The 24,130-nt window shown below is 32.3% G+C and overlaps 1 protein-coding gene across 5 annotated transcripts; it reads right to left on the reverse strand.

Moving 5' to 3' along the window:
* LOC142320590 (uncharacterized) lies at positions 1 to 24,031 on the reverse strand. Of its 5 annotated transcripts, none has more exons than XM_075358559.1 (3): positions 23,942 to 24,031; positions 23,214 to 23,327; positions 1 to 2,358 (listed from the first exon to the last, which is right to left on the reverse strand). In XM_075358559.1, the coding sequence occupies exon 3, from the start codon at positions 2,303 to 2,305 to the stop codon at positions 26 to 28; it is 2,280 nt and encodes a 759-aa protein (XP_075214674.1). In that variant the 5' UTR covers positions 2,306 to 2,358; positions 23,214 to 23,327; positions 23,942 to 24,031; the 3' UTR covers positions 1 to 25. The 5 variants fall into 5 exon arrangements, with proteins under 5 accessions (XP_075214674.1, XP_075214675.1, XP_075214677.1 ...); XM_075358560.1 differs by having other exon boundaries at positions 23,920 to 23,942; XM_075358562.1 differs by lacking the exon at positions 23,214 to 23,327 and having other exon boundaries at positions 23,942 to 24,026.
* Positions 24,032 to 24,130: the final 99 nt, after the last annotated feature.

Here is a 24,130-nt window from a genome sequence, read left to right on the forward strand (position 1 = left end):
TTAAATAAAATAAAGTGCAAATTTATTATGTAACCATTATTTTAATATTCTTCCTTTCAGAAATAATTTTTTTGATCATACAATTACTAAATGGAAGTATATCACAAAGATTTACCAATCCACAAACAACTTTCACAACATCAGTGAATAAATTATACTCGTTACAAGCTGCATGTACCCATTCACAGTCAATGTTTTCAAATAAAAATTTATACTTATTAATTTCACTAACAGTTCTCTTCATTTTATTGACATCATTTTCTATACTGTTATCATACGGTCGATTACAAAATGAATCACGAGATTTAGATAAGACAGAAAGAACAGTACACTGATTTTCACCAGGCACCATAAAATCCAAATTCCTATCAAAAATAATAACATCTTTTTGGACAAGACCATTTACAATACCACTGATCTCAAGTAAATCTAATCTGTTGTTATATTCCTCTGATATTGGTTCTGAAACAAAATGTATCGGATGCTTTAGAGTTGATAAACATATAAATATCCTTTTATTAATATTTTCATTGCCTTTAAATCGATTATTTATTTTGATGCTATATACATATAAGTTTCTTCTGGTTCTAGGAGAATAATTGTCAATATTAAAATCTTGCATAGGCCAACCGACTAAATGAGATAAACATTTTTTTAGAATAAACACAGTAATTCCAAAAGTATCTTTAGCAACTTGTACACTTCGACCAAATCTATATGCCAAATCAGTCCAATCTAAATTGAGACGTATTTTCATTAATGTTAATAATAGCATTTGGAAAGGAGATATAGTATTATTATGTGGTAAATTCAAACAATTTAATAACGCCATAAAATATGAATATTGTGGAATTCCTGTATAATAACTAATCTTTTCATTATTATTAACAAAATCTTCCTGAGTTAAAACAGAACTCAAAGATGTTCTTATATTTACAGCAAATGTGAACAATAATAATTTATTAAAAGGCTCTGGTTTTTTTATCCTGTCTAATGGAGGTGGGAGTGTACATTCAATATCACATTTCTTTATCGTATCATTGTTATTTATTAAAACATCAGATTTATTTTTATTTTTGTCAAGAATATTAGAATAAAATATACATTTACTGATTGTTTGAACAGACTTATCTGCTTTATCTAACCTTAATATCGCAGGCTTTTTTAAAATTTGTGTGAGCTTTCTTTTATTTTGTAATTTAATGTAGTCCTCATATCTAATTAAAGGCACATCCCTAGCGCTTTGAATTTTCTTTATTTCATTATTCAACAACTGTGATTTTTTTACATTAAGTTTTACTGGATTAAGATTTTTCAAATTTAAACATTTTTGTAGCGGTACAATTTTGTTCACAGTAGCTGATGGAAGTGACTGTTTTGAAAGTATTTGTGGTAATACAATATTAGATTTAAAATATCTTAAAGGAAAAATCTTCAGTTTTTCTTTTGAATTATTCCCACAAACATTTACCAAATTATTTATTAACGTATGGTGTTTGTTATCAACAGCAGTTTTTTCATTGTTGATACTGTCATTTACAATTTGAGATTCTTTAAATTGAAGAAATTCATTAAGCATATTATTTTCTGCAGATGTAAAATTATTAAATGGATTTTGATATGACTTATTTGAATAAATCTCTTTCTCAGGTTCCTTAGTATTATTACTGACGATTTCATTTTTACTACTGTGTTCATATTGAACTTGAACACTTTCATTTTCAAAAGAAGAATTAACATTTGTTTCGCTGTTCGCAGATGCACATAAATTTGGCACAATATTTTCTAAATTTTCTGCAACAAAAGCGGTTCCATTATTAGAAACACCTGTCAGTGTGTCGCATCGAGCTGAATTTTGAGGAACGTTAGTTATTATGGAATCCAAATTGTTACAACCAGAATATTCAAAAGAATGACCAAATAAAATCTCGGTATCATTACCATAACTGCATAAAGAATCAGACTCATTACAAAAATTCACATTTTCAGTCACTAAGTTTAATATATCATTTTCTGAAAGAATATACTCGCAATTACTTGATTCTGGATTAATAAATAATAAATCATTACTTACATTTAGATCATCAACAATATTAATATCATCTTTATTACTAGTAGCATTATATATACTTTCTGAAATCAATGTTTCAGAACTTGAGAAATCATCAATACTTGAAACTCCCTCTTTCCTATGTTTAATAGAACAATCATCCTTCAATTCTGCAAAGTAATCTCTTCTTTCTTCTAAATCTTTACCATTTCTATATTCAAACTCCTTAAAATTTACTTTACGTTTCCTCGACATTGTTTTTGTAGTATATTTAGAATAAATTACTCATAATTAATGGAACAGCCTACCTGCAATTAAATCACATAGATTAAAATATCAGTGTGATAAGTTTTGAAATATTCTATTCAAATATAAACACAAACTAATCTAGGTTATGTAAATGTAAAAAAAGTCACACATCCACATTCCTCACCTCTGATTTAAGTAAACTGTAATTTTCTGGGCAGGTTTCATAAAAGACTTTTTCGAGTTCAAATGCCCCAATTCCTGGTCAAAATCCAATTTTGATGCCCATCAAAAGTACAGAAACTTTGAGACTAATGTTTACTAAATACTATTTTATATGTTCTCCCATTCAAATTAACTGTTTCAGGATGAGATCTGATATCTAATTATTCAACAGCGGAAATAGTGAATGGGTACCAGTAGTCTATAAGGAGGATCTAGGTTCTTACAATCAAAGGTCTTCCCCTTAATTACAAATTTATTTTACACTTGAAAATAAATAACACATTAAGCATTAAAAAAACAATAACAAGGAATAAGTAATATACTACTAACTACACAAAATTATTATTATTTTTACTTCCTTGTATGTAATAAAGGAAGTATTGTAATCACAAAAAACTCTGGTTTTCAGATTTCAACGGAAATATCCACTTTGACCATCCATGAATCCATTTTGACTAGTTTCGCCATGATGTCTGTACATATGTATGTATGTATCTTGCATAACTCAAAAACAATTAGCCATAGTATGTTGAAATTTTGGATTCTGGACTGTTTGTAACATCTAGTTGTGCACCTCCCCTTTTAACTGCAATCAACTTGACCAAAAAAACCCAAAATCAAAAAAAGAAATTTGGATTTAGGACTTTTTCTTAACTGGAGTAATAAGCCCTCATGACAACTTTTCAATGATATTTCATAAGTGGTACTTATTTTCATTGGTTCCAGAGTAATAGCCAAATAAAATTTTAATTAACAAAATATTTGGATCTTGGCAAGGGAAAGGCATATCGATTTGAATCAGACTTCATTCCTTTTATTTTAATTAATATATTGATTTATTAATAATTATTAGCCCATCATTGTAAATTTTCTTTTAACAGTTAATTGTAAAATTAATTAAATATTTCAATAATAACAATAAAAGAAAAAATCTGATTTGGACATCACATGTGACTTCCTTATACGCCTATTAAATTACATATACACATGTTTTGCTGCACTTAATTTAAACTTATTTCATTTGAAAGTGAGATATGATCCAACAATTCTTTAATAAAGTGATAAGTTACACAACTGCATTGTGGTGGACACCACATGTTACATTTTTTGTGGTGCAGTATCAATATTTTATATTAGTTTATACATTAATTCTATTTCACATCGCTCAAGTAGTTATGTAGTGTAAATGAGAATGTGTCGGATTCGTAACCATGCACACATCAGTTCGAATCCAACTTCATACATGTATTTTTTTTAAAACTTTTTTTAAATTTAAATATATTGATTTATTAATAATTACAATGGTCAAAATGATCTTTGTCTCAAGAGTAGCAATAGGTGTACTTTAATGCAGTTTTTTATCCTGTTTTCAAATATGTATTTGGAATTTCTCCATCACCCACAGTTTTTTTTGTTATTTTAAATATTTATATATTTTTAAATATATATTTAAATATTTTAAATGTATTTTCAGCCATTTGTCCATTGTCAAGTAAAGAGCATTGTAAATATGATAGAACCAAATGAGCTAACTCAAAGGGTAGCATTGCTACTGTTGTACAGGTTCAAACACGATCTAGTATAGCACACATTCATCAGAACAATGCCAGCAGCGAGATAATAGTGAACCAGTAAACACATCATTGTGAGTGCTTTGCGTGTCTGAATTATTGTGTATTACATACATACAACTTTATTTCTTTTAATTAGTCATTAGTTACAAAATGCCTAGAGTTTGTTTAAATCATCCTATTATATATCATAATCATCCATTATGTATGTGGTGAAGTGACACTCAAGTCCCAAAGACGAAACCTTACTCCATTAGTAGAAAAGTGTTATTAACTTTATTTTGGGTGCAAAGTCGGAGACCAAACAAGGGCCTGGATCCTGAATATCTGTTGTTTATTGTGTTCTAAGCTTTTCATTGCAGGGAAAAATGGCACATGCTACATCCCATTTGCTATCCCTATGATTTGGAGCGAACCCAAAGATCACTCTTCTGATTGTTATTTCTGCTTAACAAGCATTAAAGGGATTACATCAAAATCAAAACATACAGCGGTGTACCCTAACTTGCAATCTGCAATGAGATCAGTTCTACACTGCGAAGAATTGCTCACACCCAAAGCCTCCAGAACATATGATATTAGATGATGAGAGCTCAGAGTCTGATGGAAGTAAGGAAGAAAAAGAAACAAATTCTGATGATACAACTTTTAAACAAAGCAGTTCATCTGAGCCTCATTTACTGACTCAAGAAAAAACGATCTCATACAAGATTCAAAGTTATCCAAAAAACAGTCTGAAATGCTTACTTCCTGGCTAAAGGGATGTAATCTTTTTCATAAGAATACAAAGATATATACTTATCGTAATCATCATTCTGCATTTAAAGACTATTTTTCTGAAGAAAATGGCTTAGTGTTTTGTAATGATATTTCTTCTCCCCTCTAAAGTTAGTTTAAAAGCTGTGCTTTTCCATAATAGCAATACATTTCCATCAGTAACTGTGGCTCACTCTGCTAGTTTGAAAGAAACATAGGGAAACTTCATATTTATATTCGAAAAGCACTGCGTGTATGCAGTGTGTTCATACACTGCATATATATGTAATATTTGTGGTGATTTGAAAGTAATTACACTTATTCTTGGTCTGCAGCTTGGTTTCACACAGAACAGTTGTTTTTTGAGTGAATGGGATAGTAGGGACAGAAAAACCCATTTTATTAGAAAAGAATGGCCTAAACGCAAATCACTCATTCCTGAACAGAAAAATGTGAAACATGAACCATTGCGTAATCCTAAAAATGTTTATCTACTGCAGTTACATATCAAACTAGGATTAATGAAGAATTTTGTCAAGGCCATGGACAATACTCCTGATTTCATGTATTTAAAACAGAAGTTTCCTAAAAATAGTGATGCAAAATAAAAAAAGGAATATTTGTGAGTCCACAAATAGAATCACTAATGCATGATCAAAAGTATGAGGAACTATTGAATTCACTGGAGAAAGTAACTTGGCAAGCATTCAAAAATGTTACTCAAGTGGTTTTTGGGAAATCAAAAGGCAGAAAATTACTGTGATATTGTCGATGATCTTATAACATCTTATAAAAATTTGGGTTGTAATATGTCCTTAAAAGTACACTTCCTGCACTCACACCTAGATTTTTTCCCAGAAAATCTTGGGACAGTGAGCGACAAACACAGGGAACATTTTCATCATATTTCAGTTATGGAAAAGAGGTATCAAGGCAAATGGAATCCTAATAAGCTGGCCGATTATTATTGGACCATAAAAAGGGATACTCCACAGGTGAAATATAGCAGAAAATCATCATTTTTTACTTTTTAGATGGGTCAAATATTTGAATATTGTGTAGTTAAGAATTCAGAAAATATTAAAATGCCTGAAATTATAAATCCAAGTCTCTCAGAAACCTTGCATGATAGGGAAAAACCAATATCATATTTGAATTAAGGAGAAAATATACTATCAGAATCACATATTTTTCTTCCCAAGACAAAAAAAAATATTTTTTTTGTTCCCCAGTGTATTAACCTCTCTGTAGAAATTTTTGAATTAAAATGAAAAGTACGTAAAATTTTATTTCACTAATAACTTCTGATTTTTTTCAGTTGGAGATTAATAATTATTACTAAATCAACATATTTAAATTAAAAAAAAAAAAAAAAAATTAAAATGAAGTTGGATTCGAAGCAATGTGCCTTCCCTTGAAAGATCCAAATATTTCATTAATTAAAATTTTATTTGGCTATAATTCTCGAACCAATGTAAATAAGTAAAACTTATGATATCGTTGAAGAGCTCTCATGAGAGCTTATTACTGCAGTTAAGTCCAAAATCCAAATTTTTTGGATTTGGGCTTTTTTGGACATATTTGGTAAAGTCTATTACAATCAAAAGGGAAGGTGCACAACCAGATCTTACAAGTCTTAAATTCAAAGTTTCAACATTCTACGACTAATAATTTTTGAGTTATGCAAGAAAACATATGTACATACAGATGTCACACCAAAACTAGTCAAAATGGATATTTCCATTGAAATCTGAAAACCAAAATTTTTCCCGATCACAATATTTCCTTTACTTCATACAAGGAAGTAAAAAATATGAAAAAAAAAATCAGAAGTTATTAGTGAAATAAAATTTTATGTAATTTTCATTTAAAAAAAATTTGTATATGTAATCTAATAGGTGTACAAGTAAGTTATCTGGTGTCCACTCCAATTTTTTTTAAATTTATAATGCTTTGTTTAACAATATCCAATTTTTTGGTTTTTTAATTGCAAACTTCAATAAAAAAAATTCTTCATTCATTTTTTATGCATATTCAAGCCTTACTTCAGATTATAGATAATGATGTCATTCTGATGTTCAAAGTCTTCTGTACAAAACTTTGATGGCTCACATACATAAGTAGTTTTTATGTATGTTTTTAAGTAGTTTTTACTTTCCTTTACTAATTTTTTTATAGGCAAAACAAATTTTAAATAAAACAGTATAAAAAAACGCACTAAAAACAACTAAACTAATATTAACTTTTCTTTTCAAACTTCAATTTATGAAGTCAGCATCAATCAAAGGTTATCAAGTTGTTTATTTTTAATTTGGTGTCCACTTCATAAAGACAAGAATTAAAAAAGAAATACAAATATTTTTTTGTTCTGTGCAACTTTTAAACTGGTTCAATTTTAAAAAAACTTTATTTTTGATCACTTTGTTTAAGAGCTGTTGGCATTTACTGTCGTGATCGTTAGCTACTAATAAATTCCAACATGAAGTAAAACTGTACTCAGCATTGTTTATCTCTGATCTATAGAAAACAGTTCATTAGATAAGGTTGCAGCTGTTGACATTATTACCTTATTTCATAGTCTTCAATTTCCAAGAAACCCTTTGACATTCCAAGTGTTGTGAAACCTTCAGTTGAGAGTGATGAAGTTTACCCAGAAATAAAGATCATAAGCTGCTGATTGTTTTTTTTATTTTGGTTTATCTGGGTGAAAAAAATGTTCACGTTATCATCACCCGGACATGATACATTTTTTGTAAAAAAAAATTGTTAGCCCCTAGTTTAAACTTGTGATGCAATGCCGCATAAGATACAATCCACAAGGATGTGGTGCACTGTTAGTTGGCAGTCACGACGAGCACAATCTGGTGCATCTGTTTCATTCATCGGATATCCATGAGTGAGCCTGGTGTCCCCTATTCACAAGCGACAGACAATAACCTCCTCTTGACTGTTATTTCTGCATGAGGAGCTCCACAGTGACACTAATTGTTTACACTGTAATCTACATTTGGCTGAGAATGCCTTCTCTATCTTGCTTTGCCTATTTCAGTAGTATAAGTGCTTTTTAACTTTTAATAGTTATTTTATCCAACAGTTCTAATGTTTTCTCGATATTTTGAGTTGACATATTCTAACTTGGATAATTTTCCTATGTATCTCTCTCTGATATGATGAAACTTAATTTCTATATGTTTTGCACCTTTAAGATATCCACTGCCTTTGATGATTTCATTGCACTCATATTGTCTATATAAAGTTTGATACTGAGATGTACAAAATGCAGGTCTATTAGCAGTTGATGTATCCAAACAATTTCTTTGACAGTTTCACTTGCTGCAATATATTCAGCATCTGATGTCGACAGGACAACTGTAGATTGACGCTGAGAATGCCATGTAAGCACATTTGATCCTAGTTTTAACAAATATACAAATGCTGATTTTCTAGTTTCAGCTTCACCACCAGAATCAGCATCACTAAATGCTTTTATGCTTGAATTGTTACCGTTTTTGAACTTTAAACTGTAATTCACAGTACCTTTAACTTACTCGAGTATTCTTTTTACAGCATTCCTATGTATTTTGGTGAGGTTTTCCATATGACAACTTGCTTTGTTGATGGCAAAGTTATGTCTGGATGTGTACCATTTGATAGATAAAGCAAACAATTTATTGCTTCTCTATATAGCATTTTCTTCTTTTTATTATTTAAATGTACGTAATTTAAATGTATGTAGCACTCATTTCATGATTTGGTTTTCCAGGTATATACACTGAGTTGATAATATGCATATTAAATTTATCTAGAACTTAGCATTAATTGCTTGATGGAGCGAGAGAGTACCATCCTTTTCTTTTTGGATTTGTAATCCAAGATACATTCCTGAATGATCTTCAGTAACTTCAAATTCTTAGCGTAATTTGTGTGGAAGTCCATCAGCATCACTTTGATTTTTAGCTAACAGTAAACCATCATCGATATGTATTGCAACAATGATTCTATCTTCATCAGGTGAGTCAGTAAAGATACATGTATCACTATTTGTAAGTCTCAAACTGAAATCTTGAAGGGTTTTAGTAAATTTTGATTCCAATTTCTGGATGCTTGTTTGAGTCCATATAAATTACATAATAACTTGCAGACTTGACCAGAATTATCTGAGAATCCTTCTGGCTGAACCATATATATATACACACATAGATAATGCAGTTTTGATGTCAAATTTCTTGCTTTGTATTGTAAAATATTGTTTTAACTATCTTTCTTGAGCTTATACACCCAATGTGTCTAATATATTAACTTCCTTGGGTGGTTGCACAAGTTTCAAAATTTTGTTTTTATACATTGAATCCATTTCATTTTGCACAGCTTGTATCCTTTCAGATATATTATCATTTGTGGCTTCTTAATAATTCAATGGTTCCCAGCCTTCAGCTACAAGAATTAAATTTTGAAACCATTTCGGTGGCTTGATGAGTAAGGGATTTCTTAGCCTTCTTATACTCACTTCTTGATTATTTATAGTTTTGTTATTATTTACTGATATAGGTGAATGCTGCTGCTGTTCTATTGTTTCATCATCATCTTTTTCTTTTCCATCAGGTGGATAGCCACTTCCATTTTTAGTAGCTGCGGATTCAGCAGAATTACAATATTATTATCATTATTCTTATCCGGTAAATAAAAAATTGAATTGTTATTACTTTGTTTGTCATTTTTCATTGGTCCAGCTCTCTTTGTAAAAATCACGTCTCATCTAACAAAAACTTTATCAGATTCTGGAAACCAAATTCTGTGCCCTTATGACTTTCATCAAAAACTAAGAAATATCCATATTCTGATTTCAGATCTATTTTTTTTCTTCTGATTTTTGGAATATGAGTATAAACTTCTTTACCAAAAATATGTAATCTTTTATTGCTGCTCTTCATCCATGCCAGATTCCAAAATTTCCCTTGATTGAACTTGAACTTCTTGAACTTGTGGCATTCAATAAATATACAACACAGTTCACCAGTTTGAATTTCCTTTCAAGTAGAATTGTACGAGTTGCTTCAATGATGGTTATATTCTCTCTTCTGCAGATCTGTTTTGCTCTGGGCAATAAGCCACTATGCGTTGATGTTGAACACCATGTTTCTTCAAGATTGTGAAACTTCATTATTTACTAATGCAAGGCTGTTGTCAGTTCTGAAATACTTTATGTCTCCAGAGCAATATTTTTCTACCATGTTAACAAATTCTTCTATGCAACTACTAACTTCATACTTATTGGCAAGAAAGTACACTTTCCTAAAGTGGGACTAATCATACTTTAGTAGCAATATATACCTGGCACCTCACAAGGATTTTTTTTGAATTGGACTAGCATGGACAGATTTTCTTGGGCAGGTCAGCATGAGCAATCTCACCTATCCTACTAATAGCAGATTCTATTTTTGGAAAAGGCCGTCAATGAGCCTTTATAATGGTACATGCATCACAAAATTTTTCTTCTTTATGTGCAGTTTTTATATTAAAATGATCGAGAACTGACATTACAATAGTACAATTTTTATGAAAAAAATCTTTGATGACAAGTATATAGCGTATCAGTGCCATAAGCATTAGCATCAATGTGAGATTCATGTTTATTTATCTCTGAACAATCAGTCTGTATCAGAACTTTAAATATATTACAAATGTTTATTTATTTACATTACAATGAGAAAGTTTAAAATAATATTATGTATAAATAGAATAGTGTTGAATATTGTATATTAATTATATCACTGTGTTTAAAATAATTTATATCCATAAATCCTAATTTTCAGCATCTTGTAATTTGATAATTCTCATAAGCTCCCTTTCTTTATCCATAACTGTTTTTTTTTTTTGAGATTAACTTTTAATATTTATTTGCACTAAGGTTCGATATATGTGTAACCTCTTCGCACTTAATAACTTTAACAAAGTTTTGAGTAAACAGATTTTTACTTTTTTTATTTTTCATAATAACAAAAAATATTGTTGTCAACATAAAACTGGGTCCATAAACTGTAAATAATCGCACAGATTGTTTAAAAAGAGTTGATTAATTCAAAAGAGATAATTTATTGTACAACAAAACGTGGCAAACGCCATAGAAAAAAGGTATAACAATACTACATAAAACAACGCAAAAAAAAAAAAAAACAGCTGTAATAGATGCTTGTAACCCATACTTATAATTAACTAACATCTACTGCTTCAGATTATACTAAAACATAATTTATATTATTATTCGTTTTACAGATATAACATTATTATAAACAAAATGATATAATTAATATTCAATATTCAACATGTAGTTATTCCAAACAAGTATAATTGGGGGATATTCCATTTTAATTCAATAACTTTTCAAAACTTTTATGCACCACTATTTTTGATTTTTATGATATTTGGTATATGATAACTACCCACCTTGTAGCAGCCAAAAAATACTTTTTTAATTTTTTAAAAATTTTTTGTTCAGTAACAGACTTCTTTCTTTTTCCTTTTTAGCCTCTGGTAACTACTGTTTAGATAATTCTTCAGAGGATGATATGTATGAGTGTAAATGAAGTGTAGTCTTGTACATTCTCAGTTTGACCATTCCGGAAATGTGTGGTTAATTGAAACCCAATCACCAAAGAACACCGGTATCCACGATCTAGCATTCAAATCCATGTAAAAATAACTGGCTTTACTAGGACTTGAGCACTGTAACTCTCGACTTCCAAATCAGCTGATTTGGGAAGACGCGTTAACCACTAGACCAACCCGGTGGGTCTAGTTTTTAACTTGCCAACAGATAAAAACTGCCATTTTCATCAATTTTTTTATGAACTGTAGCATTCTTATTTTACATCATACAGTGGTCAAAAAGTGCTTTTTGTAAAGATTAAGTGTGGAACTTCACATCTTAGTGTACTCAAAATTCATTTTGTTACATAACCAAATCTTGTAATGTTTACTGAAGTTACGTTTGCGAATTGCTGTTTTTTTCAAAATTTGGGCCAAAAATAAATAATGAAGAGCTTAGGGTAACAAGCCTGTTTTTTGCCTTTTAACTCTTAGGTACTAGTAGTACTTATTAAAAAAAAAAAGAAAAAGAAAATGGACTGTTACCGAGTGTCCTTCAAAATTGTAAGATTTTGAAAATGTCTCATTTTTGGGCCTCAAAAAACCACATGTGAGACAGGTGGCAAAAATCTGAAATGTTTACACCATTAAGTACTTTTTATGTACTTTAAAACCATATAAAATTTATTTTGTTGCTCCAAGGAGTTGATGAATAATGAAGCCATCAAAACCACTAAAAACACTGTTCCTTCTAACCGTTAACAATGTAACCAAAAAATTCACAGCATGTATTTTTTCAGATAATAATGTAGGCCTACTATACAAAATGTTTTGATATATAGCTTATATTCTACATAATTTGTTACTTAAAGTATAACTTATACATACAAACTCATGTTTAAACATGAAAGTGAATAGACATGCATGGACATGAATGTTTGCATAATCATGAATGTAAACATTGTAGAAGATTCAGTACTGTTTTGATTTCAGTGTGATATGTTGTATGTTGCTAGTGTTAATACTGTGGTTAGGTAATGTACAATTCTTTATAAAGTAATTTTATTTACAATGAACTTCTCTTTTATACGATATCTTTTATTTTTAATTTTATTAATTAGAGAAATTTTTACTTTACCTGTAGAGAAACTGGGATAAGACAAAGTAAGGTTCAATTGGTAGTTTTATAATTTATGCTAACTGTATTGTTATTGTAAGAACCCTTGCATTTTATAAAAATGGATTAAGGAGTGTTCAATTGGTATTCACACTTAAACGGTATGTCACAAATTGACTTACAGTAGATCTTAAGTATTGCACAATATTTAGAGTTTACTGAACAGCAAATAACATTGATATTTTTAAGAAGTGGATGTACTGAAATAAAAAATATCTGTACTTTTCATAAAACTGTATATTTTTATAAAAATTTTCATATTAATGGGAAATATTGCTCTGACCCATTTAGCTGTCACAATAAACAAGCTAAGAAATCTCTTCAAGAAATATCTTTGACATTTTCAACAAGCAATCCAAATTTAAAATTAATTCTAGGCAGAAAACTGTGTACAAGAATGCTTAAACAAAATATAAAAATCACAAAATAATACAGAAAGCAAACCGGAATGTCAGGATATTTGAGCCTCAATGTGTTATAATCAAGTTGATGAATAAAGCTTGTTTGGCACTTGACATTTCCCCTGTTAAGGTTCAAAAATTATTGAGCAGCGCAAAGGAAACAATTTAAAAAATGAAGTTATAAAAATTGCCGAGTCAGTTACCAGTAAATTAAAAGATTCCTTCGATTTAAATATTTCTACAGAAGAAACCAATTTAGTACCACAAAATTATACTGATTTAGGTATGGAATATGAAGTTGAGTTAGAGGATCTGGTGAGTACAGATGTGTTTTTGGTGTGATCTGGGCTTTTTCTTGTATTAATTGGTTCCGTGATTTAATTATCTGATTTGGACATTATGCATCAGTTGGTGGAATTTATCTGAAGAATTTTTAAAGATTGATTTTTGGAAGATGGACACTTTGTATTAATTTTTTTTGTTTAAGCCACTGTATTATCACTGGCAATAAGATATATAATTGTCTGACTGCTACATGTTAGTGCGGGTTAGTGGATACATTTTTGTTCACTTGATTACAAACTGGGATGATCGTTATCAGTATCGGTAAGGGTTATCGGGTTATTGTTATCAGTAGTGATTACATTGTGGAATAAATAACACTGATAAACATAATTTTTGTTTCCTAACATGCAATACATGATTTTAATCTGATTTTTGATGCTGATATGAACTCAGAATCTTTCTATCACCCACCATTTTTGAAAAATTTTTTAATTTTAATTAAAGGATTTTATCATTTTTTTAACATGTAGAAAGCATTTTAAGCTCCTATATTGTATTTTGTCTCATTTTTTATTGTTAAACTTTGTTAACGTCATTTGTATGCTACAAATAAACAATACTAGACAATGAATTAAATCATATCATACTACACCTTTAATTAAAAAAGCATATCATTTTTACTTTCAGCGTAAAATAGGTGATCAGGATAAGGCATGGGCTGCTCATATAGTATGCACTAATTGCTCTGGATATTTAAGAGGATGGCTGAAAGATAAACGGAACACTTTGCCATTTGGTGTACCAATGGTTTGGCATGAACCAAAGGATCATGTAACCACCCGATTGTTACTTTTGTTTAACAAGTGTATCCGGAATTTCTAAAAAATCTAAACATACTGTAAAATATCCTTCATTGCAATCTGCAATCACAGGCCTGTACCTAACACTGAAATTATTCCGGTCCCTGAGCCACCTGTGAATGTATATTTCAAAAGCAGTGATGAAGAAGACAACAATGACTTTGATTTTGAATTATCTTCCAATAACATTTATCTTACATCACAAGGCGAATTAAATGACTTGGTTAGGGATTTAAATTTATCAAAAACCCAAGCTGAACTTTAGGATCAAGACTGCAAGGTTGGGATTTACTTCAAAAGAACACAAAAATTTTGGGCTTTCGAAGCCGACAAAAAGAACTTTTTCAGTAGTTTATTGAAGAAAATTATTTGGTTTATTACACAAATATTGATGAGCTTATGTTGCACTTAGGACAAGTTCATAAACCTGAGGACTGGCGCTTTTCATACATTCATTCAAGTATAGTTTAAAAGTGGTTCTACTACTTTACTACACAATGGTAACAAATATCCTTCGATATCAATCGCTTATGGTATTAATTTGAAAGATACATACAATGTGATGAAAGACGTTCTTGAAAAAATAAATTATAAAAACATAGCTGGAACTTATGTGGCGATTTGAAAGTTATAGCTATTTTATTAGGCATGCAGTTAGGCTATACTAAGCACATGTATTTTCTTTGCTAATAGGACAGCCAAGCAAGGGATAAACATTATGTTACCAAAGAGTGGAAGAAATGAGACAACTTAACTCCAAATGTAAAAAATATTATTCATGAACCCTTAGTTGAACTAAAAAAAAAATATTTTTACCACCCTCTATATTAAGCTAAGCCTAATGAAACATTTTGTAAAAGCAATAAAGTATAGTCCCGGATTTTTGTACATCAGGCAAAAATTTCTAAATGTAAGTGAAGGAAAAATTAAAGAAGGAATATTTGTTGGTCCTCAAATAAGAGAGTTGGTCAAAGGTAATGTAATATAATGTCATTGTTATATAATGTAGAAACTGCAGCTTGGGCTTCATTTAAAGACGTTTGTAAAATTTTTCGCAGCAAACAAAAATCCGACAATTACCACGATATTGTTAATCAACTTCTTACTTCACACAGAGCTATGGGATGTAATATGTCTTTGAAAATACACTTCTTCCACTCACATCTAGATTTTTTCTCGGACAACCTCAGAGACGTAAGTGACAAACATGGTGAATGTTTCTACCGACATTTCATTGATGGATAGCCACTATAAAGGAAAATGGAATACTAACATGCTAACCGATTAGTGTTGGACATTAATTCAGGATGTGCCTGAGACTATTTATAAAACAAAAGCATCAGCGAAATCATTCTAACACAGGAATGGGCATGAAAAATTATCAATTTTACAGATTTTAATTATACTTTCTCTTAATTTTTTTTGAAGAGTAATTTATTTAAAACTAAGGGCGACAGAAAAATTGTATTTACACATCTGTAATGTACGCAAAAAAGCAATTCAAGAAATGGAATCACACTTTGAGAAACATTAAAAAAACTCTTTTTTGTCTATCAGTGTAATTAATAATTAATTTTATTAACTAGCAAGATACAGGTGTTCTGATTCGTACTGTGTATTTGTATACAGGTGTTCGATAATTATCATTATTGAAGTACAAACTCTACAAAGTAGATAAAGGTGATTTTTCCCATCGTTTTGCAGGGAGAGCTGGAAAAGGCAGCTGTAGTTCCTCTTGAGCCTACGACTCCCAGATGGGAGGACATGGAGGTCCTGGCTAGGCTGTTACTGGAGCACCACCTGCTGATATTGGCAGAGAGCTTACTCCCCAGATCAACAGCAGAGACTAGGAAAGGTGCAAAGAGGATCATGACGAGGCAATCCTCCACTGAGGAGGAGGATGTCACTCTCAACTTAAGGGATGTGGTTAGATGGCTGGAACAGCTGGCCATGGAACAAAAGTGGTTGGTTTCCTTTCCACCCCATTGTGGAAGCTATCAAGATGGCCTCCAAGACTGTTGTTGCTACTGGGTGTCCCATTCTGGATGGCTTTGAGAATGGAAAAACATGGCAGAATTCATAAAGAAAAATGTCTGGTGAAGGCGTACTGAAATACATACACCAGGCAGCCAGAGAGGAAGGACTGTGCGGCGAACATCATCATAGTTTTAATATTAGTAAGAGATGAAGATAAGCTTCTTGAAGTACTTGCAATGAGACACCCGCAGGTGGCTTGGTTATTGAACACCTTGGAGATCCAGGAGGGCCACTAAGAAGAATGTAAGAATACATCCTCGGGGATGTATTCACGGCCGCTAAGGAGGCCGTGAAACTTGTCAGAGTAGGGATCGAAGATAAGAAATGCATTCCACATAGCTTATGTGAATTCTTGCGATGGCAGCGACCTTGCCCAGGCATTGCATAACATCTTTAGTAAAATAAGAAGAAATAATGATGGAAAAATAGGACCAATGCAGGTGGAAATTTACAGCAATAGATGAGCTACCTACGCTCATAAAATATTAGAGTGTAAAGGGAGGATGATTGGGCAGAATTATTATATCACCATTCTGGGCAGTATATCCCCCTCAGTCTTGTGAAGTCTCAAGATCAGCTTACTTATCAAACAGAGACAGTAGTATAGAAGATCACAGATTCATATACTGATCTCCTGAAAACCGTCAGGACCGGGGTTATGGTCCTTAATAAAGCAGAAATACAAGAGAACAAATGGAGATCAAAGTAAAAGAGGATAAAAATAATGCTGGAGCATTTAAACAGGCAGTTACTAGCACCTTAAAAGAAGTATCAGTATACACGAGGACAAAAATGGCAACAGCACTCCGTATTCGGGATCTTGAATGCGACATAAGAACGGAAGACATAGATAAAAATAAACTTGAAGAGATTACTGGTTCGGACCTGCCAGAAAATGTGCGGTCCACCATCAAAACAGGCTACGGTGACACTAAGGTGGGCGTACCTCCCTGCCCTTAGAGACATCTTTACAGATAGATATCGTCACTGCAAGAAGGATTTTGTTAGATTCATCAGGGAAGCTAAGAAGAGGTCTTGGAAGAGAAATAGATCCATGGGGTAGGCCTTACAACACACTGGTAAGGAGGACCTTAAGGCCTAGGGTCCCTGTTACTCAGGATGTCATGAGATCCGCAATATAACAGACGGGCTTTTTCCTGAAGAAGAGGAGCTTAGAACTGATAAGAGGAGTGAACAGAAGAACCCTCCTTCTTTCACTTTAACTCAACTTTTGGAGGCAGCAACATGATTACCTCCGGCTAAGGCACAGAGTTCGGCTGCTGAATTCGGTGATCAAGGTGGCGGTTCGGGCTGAACCGGAGGTTTTCTTGAGGTTTACAACAGTTGCCTCATAGAAGGCGTATTCCCCGAGATATGGAAACCCCAGCGGGTGGGGCTTATCGCGAAACCTGGGAGATTCGGCGCTCCCTTCTTCTTACCGGCCATTGGTCTGTATCTTGCCCAGTGCATCTTTCGTCGCTTCTTACCGGCCGCTGGCGACGATAGATGCGCTGGGTAAGATACAGGAGCGTATGCTCCAGAACAGAATATCTCAGGCAGTCGAGGAGGTGGGCGTACTCTCTGCTAGTTTGTACGGCTTTCACAGGGGAAGGTCCGCCCTCGATGCTGTAGCGGCGGTGTGTGAAGTGGTTGATAGAACTGCAAGAGGGGAACGGCGAGGAATTTCAGCCCGTCACTCTAGACGTGAGAGATGCATTTCTCACGTCGCCATAATGCAAGCCTTGGAGTAATATAAAGTGTCTTTGTATTTGCGACGAATGGTTCGTTCCTACTTATCGGGGCGCAGGCTTGAGTGTCGGCTATCAGGAGAAACAGTTCTGTGGAACCTTCATAGAGGAGTGTCTCAGGGGTCGGTACGTGGACCGACTCTCTGGAACCTGAGTTACGATGGTGTTTTTCGAGTTGCCCTTCCGCAGGACGTAACGATGTTAGGTTATGCCGACGACCTCGCTTTGGGGTCGTCAAGGCGAATACAAAGAGAGAGGTCATTGGCAAAATAAAAGAAGCATACACGACAATAAAAGATTGGATGGCAGGGGTGGGACTTACACTAGCTCCAAATAAGACGAAGGTGGTAGCGATCTCCGCGGCTAAGAAGAGACTGATCCTCAAAGTAACATTAGAAGATAGGAGAATAGTGTCGAGGCCGGCAATAAAGCATCTCGGCATATGGATAGATACCAGGTTAAGATTTAGCACACAAGCAGTAAAGGCAGCTAATAGAGCCGAGAGAATTGCGAGATTAATAGCCGGCTTCCTACCTAATACTGATGAACCGACTGACTATACATCGGAAGAGATTATTAGCGAGAGTGACGTATGCTATAATGATGTACGGGGCGGAGCATTGGGCTGATGTAATGAGATTTATAAAATATCGTGGAAGACTAGAGTCGGTTCATAGACGATGTTGTCTGCGAATCATAGCAGCGTATATAACATAGGTAGGAAATCCTTTATTTAGTGGTTGTGCTTAGGTTTAGAATTATTTTATTCTATTCGTTTAGCCCAACAGTCTCTAAGGAGACAGCTGAAGTAATGGCGGGTGCAATGCCGATATATTTGGTTATTTTGCAGAAGAGGTTATGGGAGCAGAGGCCCCTGCCATTAAGACAAAAAGCGCATAACATCCCAGATAACAGAAGAATTAATGGACACTTGGCAGGAACGGTGGGACCGAGCCACTAAAGGTCGGTGGACCATCACCTTATAACCAACATTGGGAGTTGGTGTCGCCATGGAGACCCATGGCTCGCTGGGACACAGTTTAACACAGTTTCTGGCGGGTCATGGCGATTTCAGGGTGTATCTGTATAAATACGGCCTGGACCACATGAATCGCTGCCCTGACTGCGATGAGGAAGAGACTCCTAACTACGTTACTTTCTTTTATCCGCGCTTTCATGAAGAACGCAGGGAGATGTTAAATATGTTAGGCTTGGAAGATATGTTCCGTCCAGAAGGCACACAAAGCATAATTGTAAAAGGAGTTAAAGAATGGAATGCAGTTGAGAGTTATGTTAAGAAGGTGATGGATATACTATATATTTATGAAGAGTCCCGTCAAGAAATGAGACGTCGAAGGGTGCCGGGGTGGATAGGTCTGCGGCTGAACACTTAGGGGTCCCGCCAAGCATGTGGGGGTCCCCTCTAAGTAATGAGGCAGTGGACACTCTGCATTTCGATGCCTACAGTGTGACACTCTCTTTTACCAAACATGAGCGGCTCCAGAAAGGGGAGGAAAAAAAAGGTTGGGAATATGAAGAATTAATCATTGAAATAAAGGATAAAATGAAAACAGTTACATCAACCCAAGAGGAAGTTAATATTTTAAATTTATTACCAAGCAGTTGGAGCATTCAAAAAATTCAAAATGAGTTTAGTGTTAGTCACTAATTAGCCCGTCAATCCAAACAGTCAGTTAAAACTAGTGGAAATCTTCCACAAATTGGCAAAAAGAAACCCAGTCATGTAATTTATGAAGATTTTACTAAATGTGTCCAAGATTTTTATCAGAATGATGAGCACAGCTGATTGATGCCAGGCAAGAAGGACTGTGTCTTCTCGTCAAGGTGAAGGGAAGAAAATTACTTTTCAAAAATGGCTTATCTTATGTAACTTAATAGAATTGTATACAGCCTTCAAAGAAAAACATAATTTAAAAATTGGTTTTTTAAAATTTGTTGATTTAAGACCTAAATTTTCTGTTCTGGCTAGTGAGTCAGTTACTCACTCTATTTGTGTTTGAGTGTGTGTGTATGTGTGTGTCACCCACCAAAATGTTATCTGCTCTAAAAATGAAATTTGATCATAAAATTCTCCTTTAAACCATAGTATGTGATATAGAAAATAAAACATGTATGCTGTCACAGTGTGAAAAATATCCAGGCACTAATGAATTGCTAAGATTACTGCAAGACAGCTGGGATGATTCTGATTATGAAATTATTTTCAAAGAGTGGATTTCTGTTGACTGTTATGAACTAACTACTCAAATTCTTCCATTTCAAGAGTACTTAGACATACTTACTGAAAATTTAAATAATCTAAAAAGGCATCAATCTGTTGCAAAGAAACAAGCTAATTTCCTCAATGTTTAAATGGAGAACATGTTGGAGGGTGAATGTATTGTAATGGGAGACTTCTCTCAAAATAAATTTTCCTTTTGTAATACAGGATGAAGTCCAGTCATATCACTGTTCAAAAACTTATGCCACAGTACATCCATTTCTCTTATATTTAAAAAAAGATGGAAAATTACAAAGCCAAAGTTACTGTGTGATTAGTGAGTACTTAAGCACAATACTACATCATTCTTCTGCTTCCAAAAGCAAGTTATAAATAAAGTAAAAACACTGTTTCCACAAGTTAAACAATTTTTTTTTCTGATGACTTCTCAGCCATGGGAATATGAAGAAACACTATAAACACTAAAAAAAATTCATAAATTTTTGCTATCATCAAGATTTTGAAATCGCAGCTGAATGGCATTTTTCTGCCTCATACCATGGAAAAGGACGATGTGATGGTATTGGTGGAATTGTAAAAAGGACTGTGAAAACAAGTCTTCAAAGGACAGTCAACAATCAAACTGTTACACCTTCTGAAATTTACAATTATTGCAAAGACAATATTAAAAATATAACATTTATTTTCCGCTCTAATAAAGATGCTCAAGAAACTGATGAATACCTCAGTTCTTGTTATCAGGTAATCACAATAGTCCCAGAAATAAGAACCTTTTACAGTTATGTTCCAACAAGTCAGATCATTCAAGAAATTGTTGAGGGATAATCAAACATGGGAAAATATTTTAAAGATTCTCATGCCTTTGTAACTTATTCTATCAACTACTGGAAGAGGACACAACATTACACCAAAGATGAATGAGAACTTATCAGTTCTACTCAATAAAAAAATGGCAGGAGCACTAAGTTATGTTAGTTAAGTTCTTTATCAAAAAGTGCAAAATTATTCATAACTTAAATTAGCAGGCGTAAAATAAGGTAAAAGTGAACTGAACAACTTAATGTATTTGACTGTTTAATCATTTTATAATTATTATTTATCACTCTGTAACTGAGTATATATAATTTTGTAATTGACTATTTATTATCAATTTATTCATTCTAATGAATTTAATTGTAATTTTTATAATTGTAATAAAATAATCTGTAATTTTTATATGTGAATACATCAGTATTTTTGGACACGTTGTTTATGGTTAGAAGGAACGGTGTTTTTAGCGGTTTTGATAGCTTCATTACTCATCAACCCCTTGGAGCAACAAAATAAATTTTATATGGTTTAAAAGTACATAAAAAGTACTTACTGCAGTAAACATTTCATATTTTTGCCACTTTTGCCATCTGTCCCCCATGTCATTTTTGGGCACCAAAAATGAGACATTTTCAAAATCTTATGATTTGGCGACCATTTTTTTTAATGAAGGACACTCAGCATCAGTCCAATTTTTTTTTTATAAGTGCTAATAATACCTAAGAGTAAGAAGGTAAAAAACAGGCAGTTACTCTATGCTCTTCATTATTTATTTTGGGCCCAAAATTTGAAAAAACAAAAAACTTCAGTATACATTACAAGATCTGTTTACATAACAAAATGAATTTTGAGTACACTAAGATGAAGATCCATCTTTACTCTTTCCAAAAAGTCTTTTTTGACCCTCTGTACTATGCAAAATAAGACTGCTAAAGCTCATGAAAAAGTGATGAAAATGGGTGTTTTTATCTGTTGGCAAGTTAGACACTAGTCTATTACTCAAGAAAAAGATTTTTTTAAATATAAAAAAAATATTTTTTGGCTACAAGGAGGATAATTATCATACACCAAATATCATCAAAATCAAATATAGTGCACTGATCAGTTGTTGAATTAAAATTGAATACCCCTTGTTCAAGAAAGTTGAAGTTCATACTTCACTGGTGTTATTTTTTCACTGCAACCATAAAGTTTAATGAACAGCTGTAATGACAATTTTCAAACAAATTATCAACTCATATGTTTATTTTAGTATGGCAGCTATGGAAATTGCAATATCCTCTGGACCCTCATACCAAAATGTACAATTTCATTTCATGGTTATTGTGACAGACCCTCCTACCTGGCAGACCCCAAGTTCATAAAGAAAGGTTACTGCTATCTCCTCAGTTATTGATAAATTCCACAATTTCATATTGTTTTACAGAAGATTATTTTAAAATGGTAAATTAATTGCAATGATAGCAAATAAAAGATTAAACATTATAAGAAGAAAATAAAAATCATTCTAACAAAAACAAGTGCAGCCTTAAGAGCAATTCCGTAAAAGCAATTTGGACCATTAAATTGATAAAAATAATAATTTACATATGCGTTACAGGGTTTTCCTTAAGCTTTGTACAGAGCACTCTTCATTTATCAATTATACTTATTTTCCAGTTTATACATTTATAAAGCTGTGATGAATGGTAGGAAAAAAACTTTTTCCAATTGAAAGGCCACTACTCAATATTATATATTATAAAGATAGCCTTACTACCTATACACAATATACACTACATGTACTGCAAGAAAAATCTCTATTCAAAACTAAAAAACTATATTGTAAGTTACAAGATAGCTTAAAAGCTCAGCCAAGTTATTTTAGTCATTTTGATATTTTTAATTATTAAGGTTGATCAAATTTAATTATTAAAAGATATTTCTTGGAAGGAATGAAACTTTAACTATTTACATTTAATGAATTACAATTATTAATAAATTAATTTAATATAATATATATATGCATATGTATTATACTGTATTTCAATTTTTTCTACTTGTCTATTACATTTTTATTTTTTGTTTCTATGAACACAGGAACAAAGATTTAGGTGACACACAGGTACTTTACAGGTGACATCACCTGTATAAGTAACTTAGCTGTTTCTGACAACATAAATAACTGTTTTACCAATACTTATTTATCCCTACTGAAAGTTTTTACAATCTTAAACTTACCTTCCTTCCTTCCAGCTTTCAATTAATTTCTTGTCTTATTAATCCTTTACTAATCCAGGTATCCCCAATCCCCTTCCCATTCTTCTCCGGAGCAACAAAAAATCACCTCGGGAGCTACATAAATAAAAAAAACGGAAGCTTGTCATTTATTAACAAGAAATGCTGGCTAGCTCAATTTTTTTTTTTTTTTTTTTTTTTTTTAGAGAAGTACTTTAACTTTAGAAATTTAACCTATAACAAAAAAAGAAACACCTCCACAAATTAAGCCTGCATGCATTACCTAATTCATAATGTCTCAAATTTCTTCGTCTTTTAAAACTATACTATATAAATCATATTCATCATTTGAAGAATCTTAATATGTGGATTTTTCCACATATTAAGACTTCAGGTTTTAATCTTTTATTTTCAGAATCTGTTTCTTGGAAGAAAAGATATTCTCATAAACTCCTGGGCCCCACCCACGCATGAAATGTTTTGTTTTTTCTTTACAAATGAAAAAAACAATTACACAACATTATTGAAAATTATTTTTTGTGCAGTATTAAAAAACCGGGTTTTAAAAACATAACCTTTTCATCAATCGAATTTGTAATCATAACATAAATAAAGTCATACACAAAGAATTGCATGCATCTATTCCCTAATTTCATACAGAAAACTCAACTTTTACACAAAAACCAAACACTGTTTTAACTTAACTTACATATCAAACATTCACTCCTCACCTTTTATTATAAACAAACGCATTAAGCTTTAATCAGCTGTTAAAAATAAAATGTAAAAAAACAATGTTGACATGATCAACTAAATTTTCTCTTGGTTCTTTGCGTTGTTATCGATTAGACCGGATTTCTAACTCAAGAGCGCTCCCTTCGGTAAGAATTTAAAGCACGTTTTATTGAATTTAATGTTAA

This window comes from Lycorma delicatula, chromosome 2, assembly GCF_047948215.1.
Source record: "Lycorma delicatula isolate Av1 chromosome 2, ASM4794821v1, whole genome shotgun sequence".
NCBI lineage: Eukaryota > Metazoa > Arthropoda > Insecta > Hemiptera > Fulgoridae > Lycorma > Lycorma delicatula.

What these genes read in the sequence shown, in the direction of transcription:
- LOC142320590 (XM_075358559.1), bottom strand. Translation starts at nt 2,305, where the DNA reads ATGTCGAGGAAACGTAAAGTAAATTTTAAGGAGTTTGAATATAGAAAT.